The sequence below is a fragment of the Lampetra fluviatilis genome, chromosome 21 (genome assembly GCF_964198595.1).
Source record: "Lampetra fluviatilis chromosome 21, kcLamFluv1.1, whole genome shotgun sequence".
Classification (NCBI taxonomy): domain Eukaryota; kingdom Metazoa; phylum Chordata; class Hyperoartia; order Petromyzontiformes; family Petromyzontidae; genus Lampetra; species Lampetra fluviatilis.
This window is the reverse complement of record NC_136295.1, coordinates 13,398,120-13,419,632: the sequence shown is the minus strand read 5'-3', so window position 1 is coordinate 13,419,632 and position 21,513 is coordinate 13,398,120. Positions and strand designations below refer to the sequence as shown.

Sequence of the window (21,513 nt, the reverse complement as noted above, 5' to 3'; positions counted from 1 at the left end):
GACAATCAGCTGTTGGTGACGTCACGTTCATTCGTTATTAATTCCCTCCGTCAGCCGGTGGTCACATTAATTGGCGCATGATCGTCATCGCCACCATCGGCCGCTGCTGGGTGAAGAACTCCCCACACGCCGCCGCCGCGGCTTCTCGCGAGCCCTGGCAGAGGCGATAATCCACGACTTACGGGTTCGTCGCCGTTTGGACGATGACTGCATCAGTGACTCAGTCGGTTTTCAAATATTTCACTCACTCGTCTCACCAGGCGACAGCCTAGACCTATCCACTGCTGGATGGCGGTCTCGAATCGCAGCTGTCGGCGACGGTAGCATTGCAACCCTGATTCAAACCGTAAACAAGCTGATGTCACCGAGGTGCGATATACAGTAGATATGTGTAGGATGCAATCACTTTAACATGAAGGCATTTGTACAAACTATGGATGACAAGGAATGATACGCGTCCGAGGGGAGACGGAGCGATGAAATCAGCTCGTGTGCAAGGTGCGAGCTAGGGGGAGCGTTGTTGCATCGCAGGGTCGTGAGAAGCGGCGGCTTGGGGAGGCATTCATCCAGCAGTGGATTAACTACGGCTGATGGTGATGAAGTTGAACGCGCATCTTGTCCAGGCTAATGTACGGAATGTCAAAATACAATGGGCACAGCAATTAACAGCGCGCACTGCATTTAGCTATGTCCGGGGTGAAAACGAGGTTGCGCAAGATGGAACAATGGGTGCGCCTGTTTGGAAGAATTCACTGCACGCAACCACAGCGGCCTCTCGTCGTGTTTGCGTTGCGAGGACGCACAAAGGAGGGGGGCGTGCGGGAGGAGGGGAGGGACTTTGGTCGGCACGGGGCGGGGGGGAGTTGGAGCCAAGGTGGCGTGATCACCCTCCCCGACAGCCCCACGCCCACCACCAACAGGCCGGGCGACAAAAAGCCACGACTGGCCGAGCCTCAGTCAACTGCGGGACTTTCACTGCCGCAGTAAACCATACCCCACGAGCACTGCCTTACAACAGAATGGCCAAGGCGTCAGACCGGCGTGGAAGAGTAGACCAACTAAATACCGTGGAGAGGGCTCCCGAGAACTCCCTCGAGCGGAGAACTCTTCCAGCAGCTGCAGTGGCGTGAGCAAATAGTTTCAGGGCTGCACCTCTACATTTCACTACAGAAATTCCTCTGTCCACATCGCCCGGAAAGCGCCCGATCTCGTTTCACATCAGCAGAGTTGAGGCCAGGACAGTGTTTGGATGGGCGACCACCACGCACCGCTGGTTGCGAGGGGCAGCTGCACAGTGCAGCAAAATCCACTGTTACACTGTTCTATGCTCCCCACCTTCGCCCACCCACTGACGAGTATGGTCTAGTACCCCCCCCCCCCAGATGTAGAGAAGCACTCGTGTAGCAGTGGAGTGACAAAAGGGCTGTACGTGTACACATCAGAACATAAACGGAGCTTTGTTAGGAAGTCTGGGAATACCGGGCTCTGTCGGAGTGGACTGCGTGGTGGGCCAAGTATCAGAAGAGCTGCACCGGAGGCCTGGGTGCGACTCGCGCGCGTAGGTGGGTTGTATCCGGGTAATCAGGTTTCCTCCCACCAGAATGGCACCAACAGAATTGGCCAATCTCAGGCTTTCCTGGGAACAGGGCACTCATAGCACGCCGATGTTTGGGAGATGCCCTTTGGAGTAGTCCAACCAGTCACGTTTACGTGGTGGCTGCACGTTACACCACAGTGCCTTGCACGACAACAACATCTGGGACGGATTGGATATAACCTCTGTGTAGCACGATTGGCTACGCACGGTGAGAAGTAATTTCAACATGCATAACGATGAGGCCCATCATCGTCAATTGTGGGGAGGACTTCCACAGGTTCGTGGACCTCGAGGTCCCCATAACGGGGCTGGGTGGAGAGAACGCCTGAAATATATCAGAAGTTGACATTTGAAGCCTTTTAAATTGATATGTAAAGTTTTTTTTCTCTTAACAGACATCGAATAACCATCAAACAATACAGAATCCAGGTATAAATTAAACGCACCGAGACGGTATAACCACACCGCGTGACCTTTCTGTTAACACTTGGCCTTCTGAAAACACGTGACAATTGCGTATACGCACAGCTTGCGGCGTAGATACATTCGGAGTTGTTGAAGATTAGTCGTTTACGATCACATACAAAACACGACAACATGACCCAACCAACAATGTCCATGATGAACGCGGTACATGTACACGAAGAATGACGCAACAGCCACTACCATCAGAGTTCAGGACGCGTGTGACCTGGCGGGGTTCACCAAAGCAAGCTTGGCAGGACGGGTTGTTTTTAAACGTTATCTACAGTACCTCGGCCCACGATTAAATCACCCACAATGCGCCCCATCTTAAGATAAGCAAGGTGGGAGCCTGCATGGCGCTTGGATTAGCAACCACCAAGCACAACAGGTTGTGTGCGATGGGCTGTGGGCTACGTGGTGGACATCGCAAAATCAATCGTACTGTATCCCTATGCTTCCCGTCTGGTGACAAATGATCAAACGGTCCCCCCGACCCGCACGGCGTGGGTTGACGTGAACTCTACGTGTACACGTACGAGTGCAAACAACATGAAAATCTGCTCGGTGAAATGGAGCGAGAACCCTCTGCACATGGCCCTGGCAAGGTCACGCAAGTACAACCACCAGCCTACGCCATCCCACAAAGAGCCGCTCCCACACCACATGTGGCACCGCACACGCAACTGCTTTCGCAACACGACTGTTTCTGTTGCTGTCAGCTGCAGGCTGAGGAGGCGACACACTCCAACGCGGGTTTTACAGTCAATGCCTGCGGGTGTATCGAGAAACTTCATGTGCGACGGCCAGCGGCTTCACCATCAGCGTTTCTTCACCTGCGTCCCATCCCCCCCATCTTCCCATATCCATTCGACATCCGCTCAGAATTTAAGATGACAAAGTTGCGAGGAGAGCTTTTTAGTTGGAGGGGCAAAAGGAAACCTGTAGACATTTCTCAGGGCATGCAGCTGGGGTTTGAGCGATGCAGATATTTAACGCTACAATTCTTAACAGCTGTGTCCATACAAATCGTTCGGGTATAAATTCAGCCAAATGGAACCAACTCATAAAATGTAGCTACCAGCAGTTCAGGTGCTGGCAATGGTTAAATTTCAATCTTTTCAAAACTTTACAACTCAGGTTGAGAAAAAAACTGAAACTGAGTGAATGTAATAGCTTATCTTCTTGGTTCTTTCGGTAAAGTCACGTAGAAGGGAAGTAATAAAATAATAAAAATAAAACGTAATAAAATAATTCTCACGACGTTTCGGCCACAACGCAAGCATCCGTCTTCAGGTGAAGAATGAAACACTGCCAAGCTTGGAGCGTATATATAAGCTGGGTTGGAGGTGGAAGAAGAGCGCCTTGACTTTCAGACCGCAGTCCACTCACTGGCATTGACTGTGTATCTTGTGTTCTCCACAGGGAATGCATTATTTGCTCCACTGCGGGTCTCCTTCTACCGCTCTCCCATTGACATGTTTCGTGGCTTCTACATACTATTAACATTCCCTCTCTTTGTTAATGCTACCCCCTACCCCCTCCCTTTGATGCTGCTAATCCTACATAATGCATGGGCATAATGACTTTGAAACCGCCCCGCCCACCTCCTACGCATTTCCCATTAATATGCTAAATTCCTCTTGATATGCAAATTATTTTGTCAAGGCGCTCTTCTTCCAACCTCCAACCCAGCTTATATATACGCTCCAAGCTTGGCAGTGTTTCATTCTTCACCTGAAGACGGCTGCTTGCGTTGTGGCCGAAACGTCGTGAGATTTATTTTATTATGTTTTATTTTTATTATTTTATTACTTCCCTTCTACGTGACTTTACCGAAAGAACCAAGAAGATGAATCCCTGCAGTCACGAAAGCTTTAAATCGAAATGTAATAGCTTACTTGTCTGTAGGGGACGTAACTATCTCAAAGTTCATCCCATACGAACGTAATGTTCGTGTAAAGTTATGTTGCAATTAGGATTTGCATCACATCACGTGCCGTGTGTTGTCATCTCGCCGTGCGGTTTTCAACGTATCGTTCTCATCGCTGAATAAATACTTCCATCAGCAAAGCCTATTGGAAAGCGGTGCAGAATCCATACATCCGCACCTCCGATTAGCACGGTTGGTTACGTTTAGTGCGAAAGAAGTTCAACATAAATACATACGCACGATTCTTCTTCCTAGTTTTTAGAATAAAAATGTGACCTTGTTTCCATTGCCAATAATAGAGCGAATCGGCAGGAAGATGCATTTGTGCATTTAAGTCGTGTGTGTGTGTAGTCAAACGATCACTCTCGCCCACAAAGTACAATTACTCAACTACCTGCGACTATACATTCGGTGTGCAAATCGTACTTTTAACATTCACATTTAAATTCATACACGTCAGTATGTACTAAAAATATACAGAACTACAACTGCAGTCGAATGCTTATTGGCAAAAACCCCTCACCGACTTTGCATTCTGTTGCACTGCAGGCACTCGTTGACTCAAGGGCGCGCCACTCCCAAGCGAGTAATAAAACAACTTTTCCATCCCTCATTGCGTGCGTGTTTATACTCCACCCTCCTGTTGACAATGCAAGCGCTAAACGACGCGGTGGTCCGTCCTCAACGCACCCACGGATCGCCACGGCGCCAATGCTGGCAGCACGAAAAGTTCCGATTGTTCCTTCCACGCGTCATGCGCTCGCAGCAGCTTGTGTCGCCGACGATTCGCAGCGCCACCGTTTCCAAACGGCAGGAGAACTCGCACGTCGAACGCGCAACTGCAACGAGAGCTGGTGGACGACACCCCCGGCCCCCGTGGCAATTAGCGGTCAGGACTCGCGTCGATTTCCACGTTTGTTCGGCCGCTGAGATTCGGGCCCTGTCCCAAGCCTGGGATCCGCACAGCCACAGCCACCACCGCTACTTGTCGATGAGACCGGCCTCCTTCATCTTGTTGTAGAAGAAGCGCTCGAGCGTGTTGGCGCAGCGGTAGTACTCCGTCTCAGGGGGGTTATATTCGCGGCAGTTGGTGAAGATGCGCTGCATGTCGGCCATGAAGAGCTTCTTGGTCACGTAGTAGCGGTTCTTCAGTCGCTCACTCATCGTCTTCAGGTCTGTGGTGGGAGCGAGTGCACACGGGGCGCACAGCGGGGAAGCAAATGTGACGCATTACGCAGATGCTGAAGCCGGTAAGTGGCAATCGTCACCAGAACAGTCACTACAACGTGGCCAGGCAGCCTCCATTATTCCACTAGAAGACACCGACCCTTTGGAGACACGGGACTACCTTTTATACCTCTTTTGCAAGGGCGACCTGGATGATATCTAAGTCTCCATATCGCTCACTATTTATAAATGCACCTCACAATCGTGTGTGCGGTAGAACGGCCATGAACAAGGACCCACGCTTAAAGCGCTTTCGGGTGAACTTAACTGGCAGATGCTCAATGAGCATGGCGACAACGATGGAGACGGTGCAACGACAAAATGTGCACTGTAATGCGTTCGCTTTGGACTCCAAATCTGTGGCATTGCTATGCTACATCCCTGCCAAATGTTACACCTGCTTTCTGTGAGCAAAGTTCGTGGACAATCACAGCCACACTGCTTAGGAAGGCGCCACACCATTTATGATGTCCAGTCTCAAGCCACCAGTGAGCTTGAACTTTAATGGTTAGAATTTGATCGATACATGGGCATGTATAAAAAGTATATATTTGAAAATGTGACAATCTTGTCGGGTGGTAAAGAGTGAATGACAAGAATATCAGCAGATAAATAAAATGTGGCCAAGCTAAAAAACAAATGTAGATCACCGTATTGGCTACAAAACCGAAGTGTTGAGTTTATTTTTGTTTGTTTTATCCTCTGCGCTCTCACCCATGGGAAAGCGAATGACGTCGTAGTAATCAGGGGCTTCGGACTTCTTCACGGGCTCCATGAATGGCCAGGCGCTGGGCTGACCCTGGAATAATCATGCACACACACACAAAGATTTGTGTCTATATACAAAACAAAGATCCCTGTATAGCAATAACAGATTGCTGGGGAAAGTGCTGTGTGAGCAGCATCTATGAAGGCCGACACGGCACACGAGGAGATGGGTAGCCAACATCACGCCTGCGGGCCTTTGTTTCCCGAGTGGCGATGTTTACACAACGCACCGGGTACTCAATTGAGTTGACACAGGGGGAGGCCCAAGACTGGTTCAGATAATCGTCACTGGTGCCGGCATTAAGTGGAATCGAACTCGGGTTGATGGGTTCGTAGACCAGAGCGCCAACTGTTACACTTCCACCCCCTAAGCACTACCACTCTATACACCCACACACACACGTATGTGCACACCCCCCCCCCACATATACATACACGTGTAAGTCCATCTCACTCAACTGCCTCCTGCAAGACACGAGCCCAGCTCATTGCTTAACCGACGAGGTCACTCCCTAAAACATCTATTGTGGGAATCCACTGCCTTGAGTGAGGTCAACGTATTCACTCCACTTGCACGGTCACAACCCATTTGTCCATCCACTGCCTGGATGAGAGCTTCCATACGCTGTCCGGGGCCTCGGGGATAACCGACCAAACTTCCCCACGTTGGTCAGTGGCTGGTGATGGCAGACAGCACAGACGTTGGAGTACTAAAGTACAGTGCGGCAGAGGGTTTTTCTGCACAGCGCTCTACGGCCCTAGCACGTAGCACCGCAGCCCTGTAACCAGCTGACGTGCACGGTGGGCACCCGCCCAAGCACTGTCCAAGCTCAGTCCTATTTGGCTGAAACGATTGGATTCATTCCAGGTGATATAGTCACAGGCGGTTTTTGTACCCGTGAGTATAGAATCTCGTTAATTTGCCAAGTTGACCTAGGGACGTGCCAAGTGGACCTAGGGTGCTGCCGAGCGTTGCACTTGGGGTCACGTGTTCCGCTTATCGGCCTCACGGCCCCGCGGGCACTGATCCCGGCGTGGGCACGGTCAGGGACGGCAGCCGGTGTCGGACGCCGCCGAGAGGTGCCCCCCTCGGCGCCAACGCCGTTGCTGTACCTCTGTCCTGCAGTCCAAAGCTACCCAAAAACAGAGGAGCGCCGATCACCTACACCGTGCACGAGTTCAAAGGTCAGCCGAGATGCCCGTCGACTCGCAGACCGAGACACTCGCTGACGCAATGCTTTTTTCACTCTTTGTCCCCCGTCCCCGAAAATCTGTGCAAATTCCGTTAACGATTGACAGATGTCGCCGTGGCAACAGGTATTGCTGTGCGCATGAAGATGACGGCACGAGCAGCGCTGAGAATGTTCAACACCGACGCCTTCATCGCCGACTTTGCGCACAGCTCCCTCCAGATGGCGCAGGACAAGGGCTGGCCTCTACCTGAGCACCAAGAACACCATCCTCAAGAAGTACGACGGGCGCAGAGAACGCACGCCCCACCCCAGCGCCGGCGCGGGTCACGACGTACCTTCACCTGCTGCATGATGCTCTTGAGCGTGTTGTAAAGCTGCTCACTGTCCTTAGGCTCCTTCCTGCCAAAGCAACACTGGTCAATACAACCACTGCACAATCTTCAAGATCAGCACTCTCATACGTGCCATCCTCCAACGGACTCTGATATGATAATATTAATGTAGAGAAAAATATGATAAGCTATGTGGATGCATTTCATATCATTCTTTGCCGTTGACTAAATTACCCGGAATGCTTCCAATCTCATCAATGGATTGGCAAAGGGGCGTGTACGTTATTAATGAATGAACTAGATTTGTTTACACTGCATCGGCCATCAAAGATGATGCATGTTGCTTAAAATAATTAACATACAACACATTACTCAAGACAATGTCACACAAATACGTCACTGCCGGTGAGATGTTCACCCCTTGTCCTTGGTGCTGGCCTTCCAGCCGGTCTCACCTGGGGAAGAAATCACAGCCACGATTCAGCCAACAATGTTTTTTCTGTTCGAGGAGGTATCGCGGCAGAGGAGCTCAGGCCCGTGATGGACATGCTGGGTGGGTGCCCAGTGAAGACAAGGGCGGGTGCTGGTGCCACGAGTATACGGGAATCTCTGCTACTCCCACTATGTGCACAATGGGTTCGAGCGCCGACGCTGTAAGGATGGGTAGTGCCAGCGCCCGTGCTCTACATATGGGGAAGGGCTAACACGCTCGTGCTATACTTGCAGGAAGCACTGCTGCTCGTGCTATATATGATAATCCGGTGAGTGTATCAAGCGGTGATGCTAAGGCTCTATGTGGAATGCATGTGCTGTTTGTGTGAATTCACAATGCCCGTGCTATACGTGTGGGGAGAGTTTGTGCTGTAAACGTGTGCAGTGCTCCGTCTTGTGCAATGTCAATGATAAGTAACGGTGCCGTCTACATTCGAGCCACTGGTACTGGCGTTGTTTTCGAAGCGCTGCTGCCGGCGCTGTACAAATGAGCAGTAGTGCCGCTGCCGCTCGTGCTCCGTTCGCAGTAAGCGCTGGTGGCCGTTAGAACGGCTGGCAATGTACGCACGGATGCCAGGGATGCTCTCGATGGGGATTTGCCGCACGCCCTCCTTGAAGCACGTGAGGCCAGGGTACACCTTGCGGATCTGCGCCTGCTTGCGCTCAATCAGCTTCTTTATTATCTGGGGAAAGAGGTCACCGTCGTTACACACGCAGGACTAGTACATTATTATTATTATTGTTGTAAATAGTGCGCTTGTTAACCTGGAGAAGGCTAACCACATCTCATTACTATTTTTAAGGAGTTTTCGCAATAGACGGGTGATGCTGCCGTGAGTTTCCCAACTGAATAATTTGCGAAGAGATTAATCGTCACATGACAGCGAAAGCAGAATTGAGATCAACGTGCGGGGAATTAGGGGTGAGGTCCCCTAGGCCGAACCAGCCACATGGAGACATATCGCTACGTTACAGGCACAGTACAAATGCAAGTAATAATATTATTATCAATGAGAATTTTTTAAGGGAAGCTCTGCGCCTATCGCTGCCCTACCTCCTTCTGTTTCTTGATGATGACGGAGAACTCCGTGTAGGGGATCCTGGGGTTGAGCTCGCAGCCCATGAGCGTGGCGCCCTCATAGTCCTTGATGTAGCCCACGTACTTGCTCTTGGGGATCTTGATGTCCTTGGAGAAGCCCTGCAAACACCCAGAGAGAGAATCCAAGACGTTTCTCACGCGGGCCGTCGCGAGACTCTGTCACGGCCGTCGGCTGCTCTCCATTTTTTAATTTGTTACGAAGAGCAGCTGCAGCGTATAAATTGACATTGGGCCTGGACTTTGCATTACATCAAGAAGATATTACGTTCTTCCATCTTTGTTGGGTTAGCCCAGGGGTCGGCAACCAAAATAACAAGAAGAGCCATTTCTTTCCAATTCGGTACAAAATTCAGTATTTCAAGAGCCGCAATACATCTGAGTACATACTGTACATACGTACATATTGTCAAGAAGCAGCCCGTAAAGAGCCGCATGCGGCTCCGGAGCCGTAGGTTGCCGACCCCTGGGTTAGCCCAACGAAGATAACAAAAATACAGTGGAGGTTGCAGGAACTCTAGGCGAGTGAAGTCCTGTCTGATGATTTTTAAAAAAATATTCCCAGTTAGGATGGAGCAGTCGAGTAATTGGAGGGGGAGGGCAAAACCGAGAATTGTACTAACGATGCCAATCACATGCAGTGGGGAAGACCAAAATGGGGACCGGTTCTGATGAAACGTCAGGGACCTGTCGGCTGAAGCCCTGCAGCTGTGATAACGAGCGAGCAGCGAGGCGGATGGGAGTGGAGGGGGGTAGCAGCAGGCGACGTCACCTGCTTCTTGAAGTAGCCGATGGCGTACTCGTCTGCGAAGGTAAGGAAGTGCAGCACGCCCTGCTTGATGTGGTACTCCTTCAGGTGGTTCATCAGGTGGGTGCCGTACCCCTGCGCCACCAAAAACCGGACGCAAGCACCGCACACGGCACCAACCGTCGGTGGTTCGGAGGTGAGGACGATGCGCAGTGTAGCTGAGATAACATCAGATGCTAACAGTCGTACGTTTCTGTGAGATATGGCTCCATATCTCACAGAGCACTTTTAAATGCGTTAACACTGTGTGTATTGAGATGGTGGGAGATATGAAGGGGGCTTTGAAATTAAATGTTTTCTCCATCATTAATCCATTTGTTTAGCAGGGCATCTATTACTGGATCACCCTGTAAGTTATGCGGGTGGATAATTGCTGCGAGTGAGTGGCTGTTGAAGTGTTAGCTGCTGGTGGATGACACAGTAGGTTGTGTGCACATGTCTAGCCCCATTCGTCTATCCACTGCTGCTTGAGGGCCTCCCCGTGCCATGTGGGTTGTGTGACCACACGTCACCACGCTGGCCAGTGCTGGTTGGTAAAGGCTGGGAAACATCCACACGGCCACACAGAAGTATAGCGCAAGAATGAGTTTTTGTCCGCTTTGCTCTCCGTTGCCCTCCACCTAGCCCCACAGCAGCCTACAACACCTGTCACGTGTGCTGGTCACCCATCCAAGCACTATCCAGGCTCAAAACTGCTTAACATCTGAGACCTGGTTAGACCGGGCACATTCTGGGTGTAATGGGTGGCGCACTGAACTTGCGATGCAGAGGTCGTCGGTTCTGTCTCCCAGCTGGCAGCTGAAAAAGTGGGCACGTTTTTTAAACTCCGGGAGATTTGATGGCAGGCATGTGCCCACCACGGCAGAGGCGATTGAGAAGGCCGCGCGGGTGAGGATGTGGAACAGGTGCCTCTCACCTTGACCTGCTCGTTGGAGGTAACGGCGCAGAAGACAATCTCGGTGAAGCCCTGCGTGGAGAACATGCGGAAGCAAATCCCTCCAATCACGCGCCCGTCCTTCACCAGCGCCAGTGTCTTGTGCTTCCTGTGCATACGCCATCACCGTCCCGCTTAGAGTCGCAACAAGACGTGGATTTACAGTGTCTGAAAGCGGCCTCATATGAAGATGCTGCGCTAAAACAGTGGGCACACGTATTTTATACAAGAGGTTCTATAGGAGTCTGGGGGTCCCTGCATGGGTCCATGGGTCTCTATCTGAGTCTATGGGTCTCTGTGCGAGTCTTTAGGTCTCTGTACGAATCTATATAACACAACACCGTCAGCAAGGTGACGGCACTCTGGTGTTTGTGCACATGACCACATTGCCACGTACGGTTCGCGTGTCCGGGTTTAGGGCGAGGGTTAAGCGAGCCTGTGAGCGGGGTGGATCGGTAAGCGGGTGTGCGGTGAGCGTGCGGCAAGGAAGGGGCTCGCTCACGGGTCGAACACGAGTCGCGTGATGTACTCCTTGGGCATGCGCGGCAGCTGGTGCGAGAACACGTTCTGCAGCCCCACGAGCCACATGAGGATCTTGCGGTTGGGTTTCTGCGAGAGCGAGTTCCCCACCACGTGGAACTCGATGACGCCGCGCCGCTCCTCCATGCGCGCCGCCTCATCGCGGGCCGCGTGCGCCGACAGCAGGCTCGTCTGCGCATACACAAACACACACGCATGTGTACATGCACACGCAGTGAGGACGACACAATGCATGCACAAAGACCCCCCTGTGGAATGACAAGATCTCCCAAACCGTGAAGGCAAGTGCTGTGAGCGAGCACCTACGAAGGCAGGCACTGCACACGAGGGGGTGGCTGGCCAGCACCACGTGTCTTTGTCGCTCCAGTGTTGATGTTGACACGCTGCACTAGGTAATCAATTAAGGTCGAGTCGAGCTCAGGGAGGCCCAGGCCCAACACTTCGTACACTGTGCGGAACTACACGTGCAGTGCAGCGCAGCGAGATAACCGTGCTGCAGAACGAGGTCCACGCGGCTCGCGTGAACGGGTGAGGTCTCACCTCGGGCCCCAGCATGGCGGCGGGGTCCGTGATGGTGGACATCACTTCGTTCACCAGCTCCATGGGGATGTCGCCCATCACCCGCTGCCTCTTGGCATCTTCCAGAGTCATTGACTCGTCGAGTTTGCGCTTCTCACCTGGAAAAAGTATCAGGGACAAGACAACATAAACAAGGCTGCACGACCAACTGTGAATGAACTAATATTTCAAGTGTAGTGAGTTAATAGTTTCGGCTCAATAACTATTGACGGAACAAAATAACCAAACAAATTTTTTATAAATTCCACCTCTGAGATTTAAAAATTAAGTCAGAATGTGCTGTCTTCTATTGGGTAGGCGAGATGTCACTTGATGGGTTGCAACTGGATGCTTCATCTCATGACAAAGCCAACAGTGCGCAATGGGGAAAAGATCACAAAATATGTAAAAAGATAATATTTTAATGCAGAATTCCTGGTCTCTCTATATCAATCAGGCACCGATTCCCACACACACCAGCCTCCCCGACGAGCCCGCCGTGACCATGCTGGCATCTCACCGGCCGCGCCGCCTTCCTCTCCCTTCCTCCAGGGACTGAGCACGCCGGGGCTGAGTCCGCTAGCGCTGGACGGCTCGCCGGTGACACACGACACGCCAGACTGGAAGCTGAACTGCCGGTTGGACGTGGGGGTCCCGACGCCCTGGCTTCCAGACACTGTCGCACACGCGCGCACACACGCATGCACACACTGGCATTGAGAATATCCCCAGTTAAGCCCGACACATTGTAGGACAAGAGTGCAGAACCGTTCCCTTGCATACAGCACACATTACACACACCGCGTGATGCGCACCACACACGCTCCACACGCTCCACACGCTCCACACGCACGCTGCACATACCACGGTGCATATGCAGTGCCGTGCCTGCAGAGGGGGGCTATGTCTGCGATTGCCGACGCTGGGTAAGTGCCACCTGTGTGTGGGCGGGGGGGCCTCACCTGCCTGCAGAGCGGCCTGAGCGCCAGCGACGTCGGAGCCTGAGAAATCGGCGTCCCAGATTGGAGAACTGGAGCTGTATACCTCCTCCTCAAGCATGGACAGGAACCTGACCACAACCGCCATCACCAGAACTGTCAGCATCTACAATCGCCACTCACTGGCAATTACAACCATCAGCAACCGCAACCACTGGCACCTTGGCAATCACCACCACCACCACCACCACCGTTAGCAACAACAACCACTGCCACAACCATTATCATCACAACCGTAAGCGACCATCTAAACCACAGCAACTGTCAGCCACCACAACACAACATTGCCTTCACGAACAACAATCAGCATTCACGCTGTCTCTTTGAGAGATGTAAAAATTGAATAATGTCACGCGTCTAATGCTTACACACAGTCAGGCTCCAAATCTGGCAAGTTCAAAAATACCCGCCTATAAATAGCTATCATCGGCCCTACCGGCAGTCTCGGAAATCAGAGAATCCTGGTTTCTCACCTGGTGAAACAAAATACCCTTGCAACTTGTCCAACGCGAGATGCGATGCGACACACACACGCGCACGCTCGCACACGCCAGGAGTTCTCGCGCCGTACGTTACTTGGGGAAGTGCGTGAGGATGAGCGTGCGCTGCTCCGCCGGGAGTTTGTCCTTCTCCTTGCGGAACTTCTCCTGCAGCTGCAGCCGCATCACGGGGAAGATGGAGCGCAGCAGCGTGCGGCCGAACACCTGCGTGGTGTCGTAGCAGGGCAGGCTGTCGCAGAACTGCGGCACGTTGCAGTAGCACAGCCACCTGGACCGCGCGCGCCGCAGACACAGCAAGGGGGTGAAACTCACCGACGTGGGACGCGAAATCGCGATGACGACACACGCCTAGCCCGTTTCCCAAACAGCGCAATGACTGCATTCATTCTGTGTAACGTATTCTCTAACTTAGTTTTAGTACAAATATTTTAAAAGTATTTTGACTGAGCCAACTGGAGTTACAGGATACGTTATTTTATTTAATACTGATATACATTTTCACCTTGTGGGATGCAATTGCATAAACAACGCTATATAAAATGAAATTACTACTCACTACTACTACTCAAGCAGGAGTTCTCGGATTTGTTTTATTTTCCTTGCTCTAATTTTAATTTATTCCTTTGTCATTTTTGTGACCAAGGTCACTCTGGCAAATAAGACTGGTCTCTTGAGTTCTCACATGGTGAATCTTTACTAACTTCATGAAACTATTTACCCCTCGAAAACCTACTTGAGACTCATACTCGAGACTCATGCGAGTCTCAAGTAGGGCTGAATTTCAGCCGCGTCTGTCTTTATCAGTGACCCGGAAAATATTTCCACACCAAATCCAGTAAACCATCCGATATGGCTGTGGCTATTAGTCACGCGCCACCTACTCCAAGCTATAAGCAACCCAGGTTGCTGGAAGATTACTGATATCATATTTAGTGAAACATTAAGCTCTGGTCTCAAGACTCTTATCTGAGGGGTGACTACTTCAGGAGCACTTTGCTAGGTTTGTTAACTTCTTAACAGGTGCTGGGCAGGTGCCAGGGACCCCCCCCCCCGGGACACCGGCTGGTGTGCACCTCCTCCCGGCGCTCCGCACCTTGTGTAGTTGACCTTGTAGGCGGAGAGCTCGTCCGTCTGGGCGCGGGCGCGCCGGTGGGAGGGCGTCTCTAGCCGCCAGTAGTTGAGGCAGCGCAGGAACATCTTGGCGAGGTCGTACATGGGCTGCCGCTCCTTGGGCGGCAGGTGGCTGAACTTGTACTGCACGAAGTTGGCCACGCCCTGCCGACGACAGGAGAAGCGTGAACGCCGTAGGGTCACAAGTGCTCTGCAGCCGGACCACTTGAGGAACCTGTAGCACTCAACTCTCTTGCTGATGCAATGGAGTTGTCAGCGTTCCGTTTGTCCTTTGACTTTATTTGACAATGACAAAATCATCCTGAATGTGCCCAATCTCGTCCAATCTTGAAAGCAAGCAGGGTTAAGCTTGTCCAGTGCTTAAATGAGAGACTGTCTGGGAACACTAGGTGCCGTGTGGGCTTTGGCTGTTATGCGGCCAGGAGACAGTGATACAGCAATATATTTTTTTATATACCTGCGAGGATCTTTCAGCATTAACTCTTAATTAGTGATGACATTTCTCCATCTTCTCAGATTTCCTCCAAACACTCATTCATAAAACTGGCCAAACATTTCAATGCAAGACTATCTTGAAAAATAATCTTGAGACTCTTAAGGTTTCAAGAAAATATTTCTTATTCATTTACCTGCCCCAACCACCCACTTCACCTTGCGTGTGATAAGCAGACAAGCAGGGCTCGGGCGAGAGAAGCGGCTGTACCTTCTCGATGCTGGGCTTCTCGAAGGGCGGGCTTCCCAGTGGCCCCTCCACCACGGGCTTGCTCATTTGCAGGATGCACTTCCTGAGAAGCTACGCAAACAGCACAGTGCAGCGGCGCTCTCTCAGCACCCAGCAGCGCACCGGCACTTCCACACACACTTGAGAAACTGCAGTCACGGTCCAATGCACTCACCTCTGAAGATGAGACAATCAGAAAACTATCAGTGAATGAACCGCAGATCCGCTTGACGATAAAAGTTAAAATAAACATGCCGACATAAAAATTATGAGGCACGATGACGAAAGGTGCCTTGAATGCAGACCCACATGGTCTTGCTTATATTTTGTTCAGCACCACAGGAACAGGGTGGAGTGATCCGTTAAGAAGCCAGTGACCCAAGTTTGATTGCTGGCTACGGCTAACATTAGTGGTGATATCTAAACCAGTCCTGGGGAGACTGTACAATATGTAAAATGTTCATATTTCCCTCCACCGCACGAATCACACGGTAACAACTGGAGGTGCTACGTTTTTTTAATTGAATGGGAAGATGAGGTGGGCTCGTCACACCTTGAAGAGGTAGAAGAAGACCTGCTTGGTGTCGGCGTCCTCTTCTTTGGTGACACAAATGAAGAGGTTCTCCACGTCCACCACGATGCCCAGCAACCGGTTCATCTCCTCTTCCGACACGTTCTCCAGGTGAGACACATGGTCGGCTGTGGACCAAGTGGTCGGCACACGGAACGCCGCACCAGAGGCTTACCGGTCGGTACAGGTGCCGGCGATCACAGCGCGAGATTGTTTGAACAAATTCAATTGTTTAAATGTACATGTTAAACTTCTTTCGCACTGTACGTGTTCATCACGATGGTAACAATGAGTTACCAGTATATACAGGTGGCCTGAGTTGGGATTAAGGAGGCTCAAATTAAATGATTCTTAAGTGAAGCAACCCCAGCTCCTGCTTTCGATTCATCATTGATGTTTACTTGCAGGCTTGGCAAAAGTTGAAAGTTATATTGCATCTGCAGATATTGGGATAAGAATGCAGTCTCTTTGGCACTGCTGTCAAACCCGGCTGAGGCATATTTACCTTATTATCAAAATGCCTCATCTTAACCATGGACTGTGAAATTCCATAGTTTGTTTTTCTTTATTCTTAATCACGACAGAAACACAGCTGTATATGTCCCGTTTCAATGCAGAGTGGTGGTATAAGTATTAAAAAAAATATTCACAGCACTTTGTCCATCCATTGCTGTGTGGGCTGTAGGAGCACAGAGGAAAACCTACAACATGTGTTCACAAACCAGTTTACAATCCACTGATGGACGGACGCCTGACCACACTATGTAGGTCACGGAGGTTTGTTTCACTAGATTCACCACCGCTGGTCAGTGCTGGTTGGCGAAGGGAGAGGGCGCTGCCGGGACCGGTCTAGACATCACTCAGCACAGATGTTGGTTAACCCACAGGCTGCAATTGAACTCGGGCCACCAGACTGCTCCCGTTGTGCGCTAATCACGACGCCACCACTCTCCCCCTGAATGCGGGATCGCCTCGCCTTACCGAGGACGTGATTACAGCTGCGGCAGGGATCGCTGAGTGAGGCGACGTTGTGCTGCTGCACGTCCACAGTGGGAGGGTTCGGCGCTTGGTTGGGGTTCTTCCAGCCGTTGCACTTGCACGAGTCGTCGGCCTACAACAGCGTACCATTGATTTCGTGAAAGATCTCAATGGTGGGAAATATTTACCAACACAAGTGTTTGTATTGTTTTACTTTAGTCAACGATGATGACCGAGTTGGACGCAAATCATCTCAAGCATGACCATAGTGGCGAAGACACCCTGACAAACTCTCAACCACTTTGGACCCCCATAGGGCCTCCTCAGGAGTCTTGTTACAGAAAAAAAAATCTGCTTGATTTAAAGTGAGGATATTAGCAAGCGCACTCCATGCACACTCTGCTCCCCCCTGTGTAATATACAGGATTGATTGGTGATACTGCTTTGGCAGTCACGCACAAACACAGACAACAAAACACACATTTGTCATGAATAACGCTGTGGCTTTAAGATAAAAAATATACAAAAGGCGACATTCCAAACAATGGCCCTTCATGGGATGGTTTTGATATTAAGGACCATTTCCACAAATGTAGTCTATTATATTTGTTTCCTTTTAAGGCCAAACCGTTATTGAGGAACATATAACATACATATATATACATACCTGTGCAACCAATACCTGCCATTCGCCACTAAGTGATGGTGACATCACCACGGCGCCTGTACCAGGCCAGGTGCACTTTTAGGCCATGTGAAGTGTCGAAGGCTCGCTGACAGGTCTCAGGACAGTCCCAGGTGCCATGGGTTGGCTGACTGAGATGACCGGTTGATGTACCAGCTGTACCCCCGACTGTGCAAACTTTATGCATTTTAACCGCACAGTGCTCCGCTCGTTGTTGTGAGCGTCGCTCCTCTGCCCTCCGTGGTTACTGGAGGGCAACTGCCTCCAACTGCTCAGTAGCGTCCTTTACAAGCCTCCTCCAGAGACCAATCTTGACACCACTGGCGCCAGTCGTCGCCATTCCACTCAGCTCCACATCCTCCCGTACCGCATCAGTCCATCTCTTCTCCAGCCCATGTCGTGTCCGTTTAGCCACCTCTATGCGGCCAAACAGAAGCTGCTTGGGCATGTGGTGCCTGGGCATGCGGGCTACATGACCCAGCCAATGCAGCCTTGCCTGCTGGAGGAGCTGACTGATGGGATTGTGTCCAAATCTTTCAAGGATTTGTGAGTTCCTCACACAATCCGGCCTGGTTAAATCCAGGATGGATTGTAGGCATGCCAGCCTGAATGTTTCAAACCAATGCAGATGTTCCATTAGAGGGGTATACGTTTCACAAGCGTAGAGAAAGGAGGGCAAGACTGTGGCCAAGAAGTCCTGAAGCTTGGTGCAGAGCGACAGACCAGGTAGCGTCCACATAGCCGATAAAAGTAATAATGCCGCCCAACTGATTCGGAGCGAGACCTCTGCTGTCAAACCAGAGCTGGTTATAAACACACTACTCCATCACCAATGGGCAGCTGAGGGGGTGGAGTATTTGGTGACACAAAATACCCAGGCAGGGGTTTAGTTTTGGTGGGGCTGATGGTAAGACCCCACCTCTTAGTGGCACACTCCAGGTTCAGCAACAGCGCCTGCAACTCCTCCTCTGAGTGAGCAACAATCACCAGATCATCAGCATACATAACATGGTTGATTAATAGTGAGCCATCCCTCAACCTTTCCCGAACATCGATCAGAATCTGTACCAGATGGAAACTCCTGCGGTTACAGCCATAGAAAGCTTCTTGAACTACGTGGTCAAAAATGATGTTAAATATTGTGGGAGCCAGAGGACATCCCTGTCGCACCCCAAGGTGAACAGGGAATGGCTCCGACTCTTGGCCACATAGCTTTACCTGGGCCTGCCCACCATCATGAAGGCCCTTAATGATTGTGAGCAGAGTCGGGGACTCTGAAAGCATGAAGAACTGCCCATAGCTCTGGCCTGTTGATGGTTTCATAGGCCTTGACCAAGGCAATAAAGCAGATTTAGGTCTTGTTGGAATTCCCTACACCTCTGTTGTAGCAGACGGACGAAGAATATGGAATCTGTGCAGGAACGCACTGGTCTGAAACCACATTGGGGCTCCGCAAGCCTCTCCTCGGCGTGCCTGGCAAGGTGATGTTGAATAATCCTTGCCAGGACCGTTCCCGGTACACTGTGAAGAGAGATCCTCCGAGAGTTGTTACAACCTGTGCGGTCCCCTCTTGAAGAGTGGGACCACCAGGGCAACCTTCCAATCCTGCAGAACTCGTCCTGTGGTCCACAGTTGTGATGATGTAATGTAGGGCAGTCTGCACACAGATGCCACCCTCCCTTAGCATTTTGCTTGGGAGATCATCTTTGCCTGGCATGTTTCCTGGTCTCAGACTTCAGATCGCCCCTCGCACTTCCTCCACAGATAGCACCTCAGCCAACCATTCAGAAGGGGTAGTGACTTCTGCCAATATTTGATGCACCACAGCCCTAGCAGGGTTGTCCCCACTTTGCCCCATGATGTTGTATGGGCTGAGGGAATTCCCCTCCTCCAAGACTGTTGTTTCCCTTAAGGATGGTGATAGGTGAGGTCGCTTAAAAGTTACCTTTTTATGGAATTAAATAGTGATTTGTGATTGCAGGCTACTGAGACAGATTGCATCTCCTCAGCAACCCGCCCCCACTATTTATCCGTGCAACGTCACACGGCTCTCCGAATCTCCGAGCGAAGGCTGTGGTAAGCCTCATTCTCCGATTTTGGATTCTGTAGACAACGTAAGTGGTCCTGTTGTTTTCTCTCAACCAGTTAGAACACCTCCTTTAGCTAGCATCTCTGGGGAGGTCTGGACCGCATACCCAATGCAGCCGTTGCAGCTGCATGAGCCACAGTCCTGAACCTCACCCATTTCTCCTCAGCATCAGGAGGGGGACACAATCCTACCCCCAGCTGCAAGCAATGTTGAAATTCCTGCTTGAAACTATCCTCAGCTAGCTGAGACCAGGCGACTGTGGGTTTTAATGGGGTCCTAGATGGAGACCCACCACCAGAATGGAAGAATGTCAGGTGCATTTTACAGATGACAAGTCGATGGTCAGTGGGCAGATCAGCTCCACAGTAGGTCCTGGTGTCAAGGACATGGGTCCACATCTGCTGGTCCGTCACTATATAGTCCAGCAGATGTTCTTTCCTGGACCCGGCGTGCATCCATGATGTTGTGTGGATCTGCCGATGCTGGAACAGCGTGTTCATAATTACAAGCCCATGGGCTGCACAGAAGTCTAGCAGCCTCCTTCCGTTATTATTGAGCTGATCTGGCCCATGCCTTCCGATCATTCAAACCCATGTGTCTGCGTCATGATCTACTCGGGCATTAAAGTCACCCAACAGGATGACTCTATCCCAAGGGGCCACTTTAGCTAGCACCTGGGACAGGTTTATAGAAGGCATCAGACTCATCGGCCTTGCCTGCATCCCTCCACTGATGTTCATTTTCGGTGGGGGCAGTATTCCAGTACACCCCACAGTAAATACACTACAGTACGCCAGACTATGTATACATAGACTAGAACGCACGCACACAGATACACAAACACACGAGAACACCGACAATATGCACACTAATGTCACACGCTCTCAGGAAAAAGGGCGCCAAAAACAAACCGCCGTCAAAAACGTTGAAACAAAAACGTTAAAATAAAAAACAATAAAAAAACGCTACTTTAACGCACACTAATAAACACGTAGATGTATGCAGTACTATGAGCACCTACCTTCACACAAACGTTCAATAACTTTTGATTTAAATTACACACGCACGCTCACAATAACGCGATCGCTGAGGCGATCTCCGACACCCACAACACCTTGACCCTCTCCTACTAACCCCTCCCCCCTCCTACTAACCCCTCCCCCCTCCTACTAACCCCTCCCCCCTTCTACTAACCCCTCCCCCCTCCTAACTCCTCCCCCTTCCTAACCCCTCCCCTAACCTGTACAACAAAGACAAGGATCCCCCGTGTAGCCTCAACACTGTCGGGGCAAGTGCTGTTAGCGAGTAACTATGAAGGCCGCAATGGCACACGAGGGAGTGGGTAGCCAGCACCACGCCCGGCCGCCTTTGTCTCCCCAGTGGCGATGTTTTTACACACCGCACCAGGTACTGATTTGAGGCTGTTGAGGCTGAGTCGACCTAGGGGAGTTCCAGGACCGGTTTGGATAATCGTCACTGGTGTTGGCCACGAGCGAGAATCGAACTCGGTGGCTGAGTTCATTGACCAGCGCGCTAACCGCTGCGCCACCGCTCCCCACACAACACACGCGCGTGCACGCTTTACATCTCGCAGCTCGCATAAGCGGCGGCGTGGCGCCTACCCGCGCTGGGGAATGCAATGCGCGGCCTTGCCTTGCAGGCCGAGTAGACCCCCAGCTTCTCCAGCTTCTTGCTGTGCGCGTAGCCGCGCACCTGCGCCTTCCTCTGCGCGATGCGCTGCAGGTTCTCGGCGCGGCTCATCTCCACGGGCCCCACCGCCGAGCCCGCCTTCTTGGGCGCCGTCTCCGCGCTCGCGACGCCGCTCGCGACGCCGACGCCGCTGCCAGCCGAGGCCACGGGTGGATCCGCGCCGCTTTCCGCCATCGCGGGGAGGGCGGGG

The 21,513-nt window shown here is 51.4% G+C and overlaps 1 protein-coding gene across 1 annotated transcript; it reads right to left on the bottom strand.

The window, feature by feature from the left end:
- Positions 1–1,969: 1,969 nt before the first annotated feature.
- KAT2B (lysine acetyltransferase 2B) lies at positions 1,970–21,513 on the bottom strand. Its single transcript, XM_078866133.1, has 18 exons — positions 21,267–21,513; positions 16,843–16,972; positions 15,844–15,989; positions 15,273–15,362; positions 14,532–14,713; positions 13,515–13,706; positions 12,903–13,009; positions 12,461–12,616; positions 11,923–12,059; positions 11,345–11,553; positions 10,825–10,951; positions 9,873–9,983; positions 9,059–9,202; positions 8,573–8,687; positions 7,931–7,967; positions 7,516–7,579; positions 5,934–6,018; positions 1,970–5,167 (listed from the first exon to the last, which is right to left on the bottom strand). The coding sequence occupies exons 1-18, from the start codon at positions 21,495–21,497 to the stop codon at positions 4,974–4,976; spliced, it is 2,457 nt and encodes an 818-aa protein (XP_078722259.1). The 5' UTR covers positions 21,498–21,513; the 3' UTR covers positions 1,970–4,973.

Excerpts from the sequence above, each read along its gene's own strand:
- KAT2B (XM_078866133.1), bottom strand. The coding sequence starts at position 21,497 with ATGGCGGAAAGCGGCGCGGATCCACCCGTGGCCTCGGCTGGCAGCGGC. Across the intron at positions 15,990-16,842 it reads CAGCTGTAATCACGTCCTCG|CCGACCATGTGTCTCACCTG; the intron begins GTAAGGCGAGGC and ends CTTGGTCCACAG. Across the intron at positions 7,968-8,572 it reads CGAGAGCATCCCTGGCATCC|GTGAGACCGGCTGGAAGGCC; the intron begins GTGCGTACATTG and ends TTTCTTCCCCAG.